Below are 13,502 nucleotides of genomic sequence, written 5' to 3' on the forward strand. Positions count from 1 at the left end.
TTTAGCATATACCTTGTAGGTGCATATTTTCTCTACATCTTTGCATAAATCCATTATTTTAATGATAAAATATTTTAGTCTTCTCTGCAATCACAGGACTGTCAAAGACAGGCACTGTGGTAATGGGCAAAGTGGAGAACTCAGTAAGTTCATACCCCACCTCTCCCACCGGAACCTGGGGGGAATGCTCTGCTAGTCTTCGACTCCCTTCTTTCTGTGGCTTCTCAGTTACAGCTGATTATTTTTACTTGTAATTTTGTAAATCTAGTACGCATGTTAAGGGAGTTACAGATAGACAGAATGATGACTTGTAGATACTCCAGGGCAGGGGAGGAGGAGGGATGAGATGAAAGAGGGGAGAGGATTTGTGTGGGAGAGAATATTTACTTGTTTTAGCTGAAATCGTAGATTCATCTATCTTATATCCTCAGAACTTCTTTGTGTGAATTAGTCCAAAAGACTTCAGGAACCGTTAAGAAACTTCACTAAATCTGCTACAATTCTAAGCATCTCTGGGCTATATGAGTGAGTTCTGTTAAAGGGGAAATTATGTTTCAGCTGGTGAGAGCTGATCTGAAAAGCTAAAATCAGTGGATGCGACAGAAAAAATAGTTAAACCCAAATGGGTGAGGTTTATTTTAAACTCGATTAGTTTATAGTAGTAATTTAAAACTCTCTATGCGTTAGTTTCGTTTTTAGCTAGATACTCTTCTGTACGTAACAGCAAGGCTGGTAAGAGAAATGAGACAGATATTTCTACTCATAGTGTGTTTGCTGCTGTTCTATAGTCTAATCTTTGAAATGACTGCATTTTTGTTGTTGTTGTTACTGCTTTGGGAAACCCTGTAGCTGAACTAGATCATGGGCATGCTTTATATTATTGCAAAACATCAAGGTTCTTTAACAGTATTCCACTGAGCTGCTGGAACACAGTGGAGTCTTCATCCTTGGTGCTATTCAAAAACTGTCTGGCCATGGTCCTGTGTAACCTGCTCTAGGTGGCCCTGCTTCATCAGGGGAGTTGGACAAGATGGTCCAGAGGTCCCTTCCAATCTCAGCCAGTCTGTCATTCTGTGATTCCACAAATGTTCCAACAAATGGGTAAAAATGTGCTTCTGCCACCTGGCCCATGAGTGGCTTGATAATATTTCAGAAGTAGTGTTTGAAACTGTTCACATTGTCCTTTCCCTCCATGCCTCAAGCTGTTACAAAGACTTTTCTGTGAAGTTTAGAATGTGTTCTTGATCTTAACTGCAGGTGTTATCTGCACTGGATGTATCAGCCAGGGGCTTGTACTGTAAGTGAAGGGAGCACTTATAAGAAAGGCTTATGAACTTCACCTTTCAAGAAGATGCTTAAAGTGAGATTCAGCTGAAGGCATGGGGACTTCTAAATTTTAAGCAAGCTGGCTGTCTGGTTTCCTATTTATTTAATGGAAGCTTACGTCAAGCTGGTTAACTTTCTGAGGTATACACTGCTCCCCTGAGTCCTGTGCCCACATGTAGGTATGTAAAGCTATTTAATATGCCTTACAGTTGGGCTGGCAGATATGACTGAGAATTGGTAAAAGAAATTTTATATCTTAGAAGAGATCCCTGTCTCTCTGCATTGGCAGCAGAAGTATAAGTAGCATATAACATTTTTTATGCAACCGAATCCCATCTGCTGTTCACCTGACTCCCCCTCTATGTTTTATGCACTGGCTCTCCTCTGACTACAACGGGAGTCTGAACACTTTGCTCACATGTAGAGTCTGTATGTAGGTATCTAAATGTGGGCATCCTAACTTAGTTAAATCCTATCCTAGAATCTAACTGCTCAGTGGAAAAATGCTGATAAGGATTCCGATAAGCTGAATGCTTATTTATAGAGAACAAAAAATGTTATGAGAAGTGGACTTCAGGACCCAAGGGAGTTTTCCTCCCAGTCCACTAGAGCTAAAGCTGCTGTGGTTCCCTGCTGGAAGTCCACCCAGTAGCAAAGCCAAGCATGTGTCATCAGTACACACACATACACACACCAATTATTCCCTTAGTACAGACATAGTCAACAGATGAACACAGACAGAAAGATAAAGACTTTATATGTGCTGCAAACATATAACCAGTGCTCATTTAAACATGAAGAAAGGGCTTGATCCTGTTCTTACTTGACAGATAACGAGGCTGAAAGATTTCTAGCATATCACACAAACACCCTTACACACACGCTGTCACACAAGCCTCCCATAGCTGGTCCAGGTCTATAGGCAGTCCAGATTCCAACCTCAGGACCTTCTGTTTTACTTGACAGTGAGCCCATCTGGATGTTAGGTATTGTCTCCCACACAAAATAGTGCACTCACAAAATAAAATAGCCAGGAATACAGAGTAGTAAGATGTTATCTCAGATAGCAGTGCTGAGGCACAGGGTTCAGCCAGACGCAAGTACTGACTGGCAGCCTGCTTACATACAACTGGCCACATTTTTATTCCCCCTCCTTTTAATTTTCCTATGGTTTTGTTCCCCTTCAGTCTTGATCCTTCTCTTTCCCTGCTGTTGATCCTTTCCTTAAACATCCCATAAGGTTGTGCACATTGCCACGGTCCGCCTCAAATATTCCATACTAAGTTTGTTTTTTCTCATCACACTCATGATAACCTCATCTTCATTCTTATAAATTACAAAGTTCTGGTTGAACATCTTCAAGATTATGTTTGAGTGGTTCCTTCAATCACCCATTCTGGGCAAATGAAGGAGAAGGCGGTGAATGGAAATAGCCAGTATAGATGGGCAACAGGTAAATTATGCTTTGGCCAAGTTGATTGCCTTTATAACTAAAAAAAACCTGAGTCTGTGGATGAGCGGAGAACAGTGGTAGGGGTCTTCAACCCTAATTTTAGACAGGCTTTCAACATGGCCTCTTATGAATCCTTATATCAATGTTGGGACTTTACAGTTTAGATGGGTGAAACACTAAATTGATAAAAAACTGTCTGGATCACTGGGTTCAAAGGATACTGGGTAATGATTTATACTCTGTCTGGAGGTCAGCTCAAGTGAAGCAAACCTGAAGCTCAGGAATGAGCTGAAGACCTCAGCCTGGGGTCTGTCCTGGGACTTAGCCTGTTTAATATGTTTATCAGTGATCTGGAGGAGGAGAAGGAACGAACCCTCATCAAATTTGTGCATGATACCAAACTGGTGGATGAAGTCAATGTGCTTTATGGCAGGGCCACCATGCCAGGAGACCTAGTCAGAACGGAGGAATGGGACATCATCAGTCTCATGAAATTCAGGAAGTGCAAAGTCCTGCACTTCAGATGGTAAACAGCATATTGGGCTCTATCAAAAGGATCATCGCCAAGAGATTGAGGAAACTGATTATTCCTTTCTACTCAGCATTTCTTGTATTGCATATGGAGTGCTGAGGCAAGGTTTGGGTTCTTCAGCATAAGAAAAAGATTGACAAACTGGAAGAGTCCCCTGGAGGATTGTCCAGTCTGTTAGGAGACCGGAGCACCTGACCTATGAGCAGAGGCTGAGAGAGAGAGATTTGTTCAGCCTTATGAAGAGAAGGCTCAGGGTGAATTGCCATCTTCAAGCTCCTAATGGGAGGAGACAGAGAAAATAAAGCCTTACTCAATCTCAATGTGCATAGTGAAACAATGACAGGCAATTGAGGCAAGTTGCAACAAAAGAAATTCTGATTAGATATAAGGTTGTCCAGAGAGCCTGAAATCTTTGTCCCTGGAAATCTCAGTTTGACTGAAAATGACTCTGATGAACCTAATCTAGATTGGCCTTGTTTTGAGAGAGGTGACCTCCAGAGGTTCCTTCCCACCCAATCCAAGATTGGTTTTGGATTAAAACAAAAATCAAGGCATTTGGGATACTTTTGTATGTTCCTGTGTGAGTTGGAAGCTATTTCTAGTGTCAAGAGTATAAAGCCTCTAAGTACATATCTGAAAAGAAGGGTAAACTTAGTCCTGAATAGATATACTTTCTGGGATAAAGGCTGCTTATTTGGCATGAAATGAGCAGTATTCAGAACCCATTCTAAGAAGGACTTCATAGATCAAAGATAAACCTTTTCTTTTTTTCTCTTTAATTCTACCACAGAGCCAGTTAGTAGCTTATGCCAGAAAGCCTAGTTAATGTGTAGTTAACACGGTCTACAGTGGGTCACTGCACCCCTTTTATCATTCTACATGTGAGCTCCTAAAGAAGGACTCAGGTACTTAACTTTAATATCTTATCCTTGGAAATGGTGGCCTTGGCCAATATTTAGTTATATACTATACTTACAGTAAGGCAAGGTCATCTCAAGAATCCTATTTTAAGTAAGGTTTCTATACAGAGGTCCATGCAAATCAAGTTAATTTTTGAGAGTCCTAATGAATCTTAACATCCACTGCCCTCCCTCCCCCACCCCCATGGATTAAGTAATTTAGAAGGAAAAAACCCATAGGATTGTGTTTAAAGTGAAAGCCTGTGCTCTGTGGCACAGGTAGGACCTTAACATATAAGCTAAATACGTACTTCAGTAACAAGACTTTCCTCTGTTTAGGCTATGCAGTTTTCAGTTTAAGTACCTACCGTGTTCTGGGCATGAAAGAGAGAACTGCTTTTAATTGAAATTAAAACTTTAAGCACATTTACCTTACCAATAAAAATCCTAAGAGACAGATTCTGAGAAACTTACTGTTACACTTACTGATGCAAACCCTATTGAATAAACTGAACAGTTACTTTATTTTAACGTGATCTATCATAATTTGATGCTAGTGATGGTTCAAATCTTTCCCTAGGTTCTTCCTAATTGACTACTTTTGCTCTTTCTCCTGGTTTAACCCCAGCTGAAAACTCAGCACCACACAGCTCACTCCCCCCGGTGGGATGTGGGAGAGAATCGGAAGAGTAAAAATGAGAAAACTAGTGGGTTGAGATAAAGAGAGTTTAATAGGTAAAGCAAAAGCCACACACGCAAGCAAAGCAAAAGAAGGAATTCATTCACTCCTGCCCATGGGCAGGCAGGTGTTCAGCCATCTCCAGGAAGGCAGGGCTCCATCACGCGTCACGGTTACTTGAGAAGACAAACGCCGTCACTCCAAAGGCCCCCCCACTCTTTTTCCCCCAGCTTTACATGCTGAGCATGGGGCCATATGGTGTGGGGTATCCTTGGGTCAGTTTGGGTCAGCTGTCCCAGCTGTGCCCCCTCCCAGCCCCTTGTGCACCCCCAGCCACTCGCTGGTGGGGGTGGGGTGAGAGGCAGAAAAGGCCTTGGCTCTGTGTAAGCCCTGCTCAGCAGGAACGAAAACATCCCTGTATTATCTAGAGATTGTCTGAGACCACATCTGGAGTACTGTGTTCAGTTTTGGGCCCCCGAGTTTAAGAAGGATGTGGAACTCCTTGGGCAAGTCCAGTGGAGAGCTACCAAGATGATCAGGGGACAAGAGCATCTCCCTTATGAGGAAAGACTGAGAGACTTGGGTTTGTTCAGCCTGGAGAAGACTGAGGGGGATTTCATAAATACCTATAAATGTCTAAATGGTGGGTCTCAGGACAATGGGACTAGGCTCTTTTCAGTAGTGCCCAAGGACAGGACAAGCGGCAATGGGCACAAGGTGGAACACATGAAGTTCCACCTCAACATGAGAAAAAACTCCTTTCCTGTGAGGGTGCCAGAGCAGTGGCACAGGCTGCCCAGGGAGGCTGTGGAGTCTCCTTCCCTGGAGACATTCAAACCCCACCTGGATGCATTCCTGTGCCCCCTGCTCTGGGTGTGCCTGCTCAAGCAGGGGGGTTGGACAAGATGATCTCTGGAGGTGTCTTCCAACCCCCACCATTCTGTGATTCTGTGATTGTCTACACTGTTTCCAGCACAAATCCAGAACACGGCCCTGTACCAGCTACTGTGAAGAAAACTATCTCTACCCCAGCCAAAACCAGCGCACTGTTGAATTGTAATAATCCCTACTATGACTGTTTCACCATAGAAGCAACTAAAAATTGAGCTCTTTGTGATGATGCCTGTAGCATTGTTGGTTGTGCTCAGCTGCTGCAGAGGGATAAACTCAACTTAGACAAAGTGACTGGAGAACGATAGGACAAAACTACATATTGCTATTGTTGAAGGCGGTTTAGGATACAGGCTTTGAGATTAAGTGCTTTTTTGTCCCAGTCTTCAGTTTAAGACGCAAATCACTATTTGTGTATTAGAAGCACTGATTGCAAATAAACATCAGATTTTTAACATTGTGACTAATCTATACTGTGGGAGTCCATATTGTGAGCATACCAGCATTGCTGTGCTGTAGGCAGTTGGCAGACCTTTTTGTTTTGTTTAAGCAAGCAAATCTGGTTGTGAGATTGCTAGGATAACTTAGGTGTCTGTGCACTGGCTATTCACTGGGATAAAGTGCACCTACTAATCCTGTTTCAATATGACTGATGATAATGTGACTAAAATATCTGCAATGGCAGAGAAGTGATTTGTTTAATAATAAATAGGGTACTGTAACATTAACGATATTGTGTCAGAGTGCACGGTATCCAAAAACCCCAGACATTCAGGAAATCTGGAATACTGCAGATAATTCTGCCAAGGATGTCTTCTCCTCTTACCTGGGTGTTTTAATGCTATATTCAGTCCCGTCCCGTGTCCCCCCCCACCCCCCTTAAGTAGGTTTTTTTTTTCAGGATCTTTGGAACAGGGAACTCACTGTTCTGATGATTTCTCAACCTGCATATACAAAGTGATGGAGTAGAAAATTATGTGTAGAGAGAGGAGAGTCCTATGTATAGAACAGCAATACACAATGCTTTGCAAAGCAACTTGTTATCATCCTTTACTGGTGGTTTTGCTGACTGGTAAGTCAGGTGACACTGGAGATTCATTATGATCTTGAAGAACATTTGCTGTGCAGTTCTCAGCCAAACTTTGGTTGGTATGTAGGTAAGAGTAGTTTTGATACAGAATTAGTACTTGTGAGAGAAGTAGTCTTACACTCCTGTGTTCTCATTTTAGAGCATACAGCCATTTAGTGCAGTGTGTATGCATTTGTTTCCAGTCCTTAATAGGTATTTCATATAACCTGCACCAGGGGCACATACAGGGGCACATACAAATGTGTAGTTTAAAGCATCATGTCCTTTGAGCTTATGCACTTATATAGACGTAACTTATATTTGAAATTATTACTTCCTATGTGTTGCACAACATTTTTCCAGAAAACAGATTCATACTCTTTTATTTCATCCTTTAAAAGCTTAAGCAGGATTTTTGTATTGGATGAATTCCATTCACTATATTGATTCAACATGATTTTGGTACGTCCCCCCTGGGCTCATTTAACCTCTGGTGCAGTGTGCTCACTTGCATTCTGAGATCATAGAATCATGGAATCATAGAATCATTAAGGTTGGAAAAGACCACAAGGATCCTCAAGTCCAACCATCAACCCAACACTACCATGTCTCCTAAACCATGCCCTGAAGCGCCATGTCTACATGTTTTTTGAACACATTTTTGACATGGTGAATAGGAGAGGACAGCAAGCATCGTTGTGTAACTGACTGCACTGTGGTATTCTGCATTTTCCTTTATTTTTATATATTTAAATGTATTTATCAAATGTTTTGTATTAACTGTCTGGAAAAAACTATCATTAAGAGGCATTGCTTGCTCTGTATAGCAGATGGACTGAACTGTTGGATGCATCTCAGCCATGTCTTTTAAACTCAAAGTACTCTCCACAGTCCCTTTACCTCTGAAATGGAGTAGGTAAATGTGATAGGGGCACCGTAATGTTTAGCTAGGTATTTGTACAAATTAGAACATGAAATCATTAATATGTAAAGTGTTATAAATATCTTTATGCAAATTCTAGTTCCTCTTTAACTTCACCTTCCTTTGTGGTACTGATCAGTAGTTTCTGCTAATCGTTAAAGATTAACAAAACTTCTTCCTCCTTCACTTTTATCTGGGCATAATGCCAGGCATATCATTAAGATATAAGAGTTTTCCTTCCCCTCCCATTTTGCCAGCTCATGCCAAAGTGTTACTGACCTCTTATTCCTTTCTTCTGATGATCTTAGCTTTACTTCTCCAAATTCTATGCAGTAAATGGCTTTTTCTCCTCTTGAAAACGTAACAAGTACGTCTATACTAAGTAGCCTACTGATGAGAAGATCGGATGTCTTCAGTGTTGTTAATCAGTAAATTAACTTCAAGCACTCATTTTAGTGCTGAAGATACACACTTAATTGAGACTCACTTGCTCCAGATCAGATTCAGCACTGGCAAAAGATGAACTAGCATCCTCGCGCTGCTTCTGCCTACTCACCTCTCACTTGGATGGGCTCCTTTGGAGATCTGATGCATCTAGTTTGCATGCCAAACTGGTCAGGCCCAGATGGAAGTACTGATACAGCACAGTCCTCAGTCAGAATGAAGTTAAATCACTTAAAATATACTGTGTTGCAGGGATAATACCACCATGCATGGACTTAATGTTGTAAAATGTGTTTGTGGATTGTGCTGACCTGTTTTGGATTCAAACACAATTAAAACTCTACAAAACCTGTGAGTGCTCACAAGGTAGCTGGATCTGCTTCTGATCATGATTATCTTTTTTATATTACCTAGTATCTGAGGGAAGGCAACTTGCTTCTGTATCTCTGCCTCTGAATTTACACGCAGAGTTCTAATCTGCACTTTTCAAGAGCCTGCTTTATCTCTGAAGGGTTTTAATCATATTTTTCAGTGCTAGTGATTAAGAAAATACATTTTTTTAATGAAAGTGTTTAGCCTGACACCAGCAAGCTGTTTCTTGCAAACTAGACATTATGACTTTTGAGAAAAAGGCTGATTCATTTGAGAATTCTCCTTTCCTTGCTACAAGGGAATGTTATGCCTCATTAGTTTGAGAGTTTCATCAGTAACACCAAAATGAGAGAGTTGGTGTCACTTTTGGACAGGCTGTGAAGTGTAAGGGGAGAAAGATGTGGAAATGATGGGATGTAGGGAAAACAGGCCTGCAGTGGGACTTCTGGGACAGATGACTATTGATTTCATGCTGTTTCATAAGAAAAGGTAAATGTCACAGAACTGTGAAAAGAGCCAGTTTCCACAAAAGTCCCAAAGATATTTGAAATCATAATCATTTTAAGGTGACATCTTTGGCTCCAGTGAAACCAATAGTGAACTTCCCACTGAAGGTCATATCTCATGCTGCGCCTCCATTTGGGCTCATCTTACTTCCTTAGGCATTATATGTCTCTCTCCTCCTATCCTCTATCTCAGGACATGCTAACAGTGAAATAGGAACAGTGTATATAGTTTTGATCAGTAAGAACTAGAAAAAATGCTATTTCCCCAGTTTTGTTTTACTGAGTGAATTTAACATGGTTCGATCTCACGTGCTTTGTCTGCATTTATCTCTGATATATGCCTTCTGTTTTTAAACATGACTTCTGGGTCTGAGTCAAAGGCCCTAGTTACTTATTTTGGTTTTGAATAAAGAAACATAAGAGGTTTGTTTAACAAAAATTGCTTTTGGGAACTTAATAAAACTCCAGACTACCCAGCTAAAGGACAGGAATACCACCCTCCACAGAATATTTAAATATGTGTGTATATTTACATGCACATGAATGCTTACATTAGTACATCTCGGAAAACCAAATGCTTTCACCGATTAAATCCTCTTTCTGCATCTTTGCTGTGCATTTGGCTTTCTCCATGCAGCAGCACTTTCCACACCTGTTCAGACCTAAGTGCATGACATTCACTTGTGCCAAATGAATAGGGACTTGTATTTGCCTCCCTCTAACATCCTTAACTGGAATTTGTATCTTTCCTTCACGTGCCAAGTGACTCCACCTTCATTCAGGTGTGACTGTGTCACGTGTCACCTCTTCCACAGGCCCCTCTGACATCTTCACCCAGAACACAGTGTAAATAGGCATCCACTTACGCTCATTTCATGCTACTCCATTTAGAGGATTTTCCCTCTGTGCTGCATCATGTCCTCTGTTGAGCTGTTCATTTGATGCGTAACTTAAAGTCATTGAGAGACAAGTGGGAGGCCCCCAACTGCTACTGATTTCATAGTTTACTGTGAACCAATACTGGAAAAAATGGTCTCTGATTGTTACAAGACTACTATAAATATTTGGACAGCATCCTTATGTAAGTCATTTTGGGGCTGATCTGCATACAACTATGTCTGAAGAAAAATAGTAATGGTGCTCCAGGAGAAAAGCAAGAGCACCAAACGCTGTCACGTCCCTGCAGCTAAAACAACTGATATCTGTGAAGATCTAGATGTTTAACAAACACATTGGAATATTCAAAATGCAGCCACAATTTAGTAAGGTTTCTAGAAAGGATTCGGGAAAAATTTGGCCCCCTGATCAATGAGGCAGGAAAACTAGTGGCAAAGGACAAGAAAGGCCAAAGTACTTAGTGGCTCTTTGCTGTAGCTTTTATGGATAAGGTTTGAACTCTTGTCTCCCAGGTCCCTGAGCTGAGCATCAGAGTATGTGGGCGTGAAGCATGATCTGTGGTAGAGTCAGACAGACTCATAGAGCACTTAAACCAGTTGGGTACGCAGCAGCTCATGGGGTGGATCAAAGGGCACTGAGGGAGCTGGCTGGTGCCTTTGCAAGGTCGCTCTATCATCTTCAAAAGGTCATTGGGAAAGTTTCCTAATGACTAGAAAAAGGCAAACACTGCACCTGTCTTCAGGAAAGGGGATCCACAAGGCAGTTAGGGTAATGCAGAAGGTTACAGAGCAAATCCTCCCAGAAGCTGTGTCCAAGTAGACAGAGGACAGGAAGGTTATTGCAAACAGCACATGTTTACCCTAGGCAACTCACACTCCATGAGGCTTCCAGCACAATCGACTAGAATATCCTTATAGCCAAAATCAGTGAGATGTGTACAGTGGGTGAAAAATAGACTTAGCTGCCAGGCTCAGATGGGTTGTGGTTAGTGGCTTCAAGTCCTGCTGGTGGCATGTTACTAGTTGTACCTTTCTGACTAATAATATTCAATGTCTGTTAATGATGTGGGCAAGGGCCTGGAATAGACCCTCAGCAAGTCTGTGAACAATGCCAGCTCAGAGAACAGTAGATAAACTCAAAGGCAGGGCTGCTGCTTGCAGGGCCCCTGCAGGCAGGGGGATGGGCTGGCAGGAACCTCATGAAGTTGAGCAAAGGCAAGTGCAGAGTCCTCCACCTGGGAAGGAATAACTCTGTGCACCAGGACAGGCTGGCCCAAAAGCAGCTTTCCAGAAAAAGTCCTGGTGGGTGAGAAGGCGAGCGTGTTTCCTCAGCGTGCCGTAGTTGTGGGGAATGCCAGCGCCAGGCTGGGCTGTGCTACCTCCAACGCCGCCAGCGCGCTGAAGGTGGTTCTTCGCAGTACATTCAGCAGCTGCGAGGCCGCGTTAGGACTGCGTCCAGTCTGGGGCTCACCAGTCCCGGAGCAACACCCACACACTGGAGCCAGCGATCACGAGGGTGGTCAAATACTGGGGCAGCGGCCCAGAGGCGCTGCAAACACAGCGGGACACGGCCGTGAGCAACCGGACCGCCTTGGCTCTGCCCGGGGAGGGGGGGGGCACTACTCGGACGGGTGTCCTCCAGACGAGTCTCCAGCCCCCCCTGCTTGTGCTTCGGGCGGCCCCGCCAAGCGTCGGCTGCTGGCGAGCGCACCCTCACCTGCGGGGGGAAGGAGAGCGGAAGGCGGCGGCCCCGGGGGTGGGCGCCGGATCCCCACCCGAGAGCCGGCCGCGGCCACGGCCCGCCCGCTCGCCCGGCTAAGCTTGTGCGGTGCGGGGCCGCGGTGGGCGCCCGAGCGACAGGTCCGGGTCCGTGCCCGGTGCCTTTAATGGCGGTGGCGCGAGGCGGGGCGGGGCGCGGGGCGGTGGCGTGCGCGGCGGGAGCCGCCCCCCCCCCCCCCCGCCCGGAGCATGCGCGGCGCGGGGCGGCGGAGCGCGGCCGGCGGCGCCGCACATCCCCGGCAGCCGCGGCGGCGGGCAGCGAGCCCGGCCCTGAGGCTGCTGCCGCCGCCGTGCGGGGCCGTGGTGGCGGCGGCCGCGGAGCGCTGAGCGCCGGCGGGGAGCGGGGCTGGGCGCCGGCGAGCCGCCCCCCGCCCGCTCTGCGCCCGAGGGGAGACGAGGCGAGCGGGGAGCCGCGGCGGCCATGGGCAACGAGGCGAGCCTGGAAGGAGGCGAAGGGCTGGGCGCCTTCCCCGAAGGGGCGGCGGCGGCAGGCGGGGATGGCGGCGGCCCCGCGGCCCCCGCGCAGCGCCTGGTGCCGGCCGGGGTGGAGGCGGACCTGAGCCAGCTGAGCGAGGAGGAGAGGAGGCAGATCGCCGCTGTCATGTCAAGGGCGCAGGGGCTGCCCAGGGGGAGCCTCGCCGGCGCGGAGCCGCCTCCCATGCAAAGGCACGCACGGAAAACCTCCCTTCTCCCGCTCCTCCCTTCCCGGCTCCTCGCGGTGGGGCGGGGGGCGACTCGCAGCGCGATCGGGGCCCACCGCAAAGGGAGCGGGCGCTGCGGGCGGGGGCAGGGAGTGAGGGAGGGACGGGGGCGGCTGCACGGTGCGGGAGCTGGGATGGAGCCTGCACCCGCCTGCTCTTCCCGCTCCGGTGGCTCCTAATAATAACGGCGGTGCTGGGCTATGGTGGGCTGCGCCCTCCCCTTCCCTTCCTCCGCACCGAGCCGGAGCTCGGGTAGTTTCTGTGTCGCGGGAGGGGAGAGAGAGGCTTCGGTTGTCTCTGTCTGGGTGTGCGCGGGCGTGCGCGTGTGCGCGGGCTCTACGGGGCTGGGGTGCCCCGGAGCTCACATAGTAGCCGGAGCAGCTCTCCCCAGGGCTGATGGGCTCTGTAAGCATCTCTTGCTGGAGAAGGAGATTTTTGTTGGCTCTTTCAGAGCTTTTGGGCACGATGCATTTGCTAGCCATTGCTCTGCCGATTCCTTACCTCTACAACTATCACTTGGCGTCGTTAAATACTCACACGTTGAGGCAGTCTGTTTCAGTTTATTTTTTCCCCTGTATTTTTCTTCTTGATTTTTTTCCTTTCCTTTTTTTGTTGAAAGGGGAAAGCGAGACGAAATAATAGATGAAATAGATTGCCCTGGGATTTGGTATTCTGCTTAGTGATGGCTTTACCTCCGTGCATCTGCGAAGGCTAGGGCGATTGCCTCCCCCTTTCCCTGCCCCTTAGTAAATTCACTGCCCGACGTGCAACAAGCCCGCTCCCCTGCCCCCCTCCCCCCCGGAGCCCCCCCGTCCCCCCTCGGAGCACCCCCCGCCCCCCCCCTCGGAGCCCCCCCCGGCCCTTCTCGCGATCCCCCGCCGCCCGGAGCCCCCGTCGCCGCCCCGACCCCGCGCCGCTGTCCGCGGTGCTGAACCCGCGCGTTTCCCCGGCCGCAGCCGGGGCCGCCTCCGCTGCTCTCTCAGTCTCCGGGGCTGGGTGTGTTGTTTGTCTTGAAGGAGGATGCTGGAAGAAG

The 13,502-nt window shown here is 46.5% G+C and overlaps 1 protein-coding gene across 1 annotated transcript in view; it reads left to right on the forward strand.

Annotated features, from left to right (window-relative positions):
* The first annotated feature begins 11,978 nt into the window (after positions 1–11,978).
* PCLO (piccolo presynaptic cytomatrix protein) overlaps positions 11,979–13,502 on the forward strand; it is a 367,600-nt gene continuing 366,076 nt past the window's right edge. Inside the window, exon 1 of the mRNA XM_064443829.1 lies at positions 11,979–12,434. Within this exon, the coding sequence (XP_064299899.1) occupies positions 12,190–12,434 (245 nt within the window). The 5' untranslated portion in view covers positions 11,979–12,189. The remainder of the gene's footprint in view (positions 12,435–13,502) is intronic.

This window comes from Phalacrocorax carbo, chromosome 1 (assembly GCF_963921805.1).
Source record: "Phalacrocorax carbo chromosome 1, bPhaCar2.1, whole genome shotgun sequence".
Taxonomy (NCBI): domain Eukaryota; kingdom Metazoa; phylum Chordata; class Aves; order Suliformes; family Phalacrocoracidae; genus Phalacrocorax; species Phalacrocorax carbo.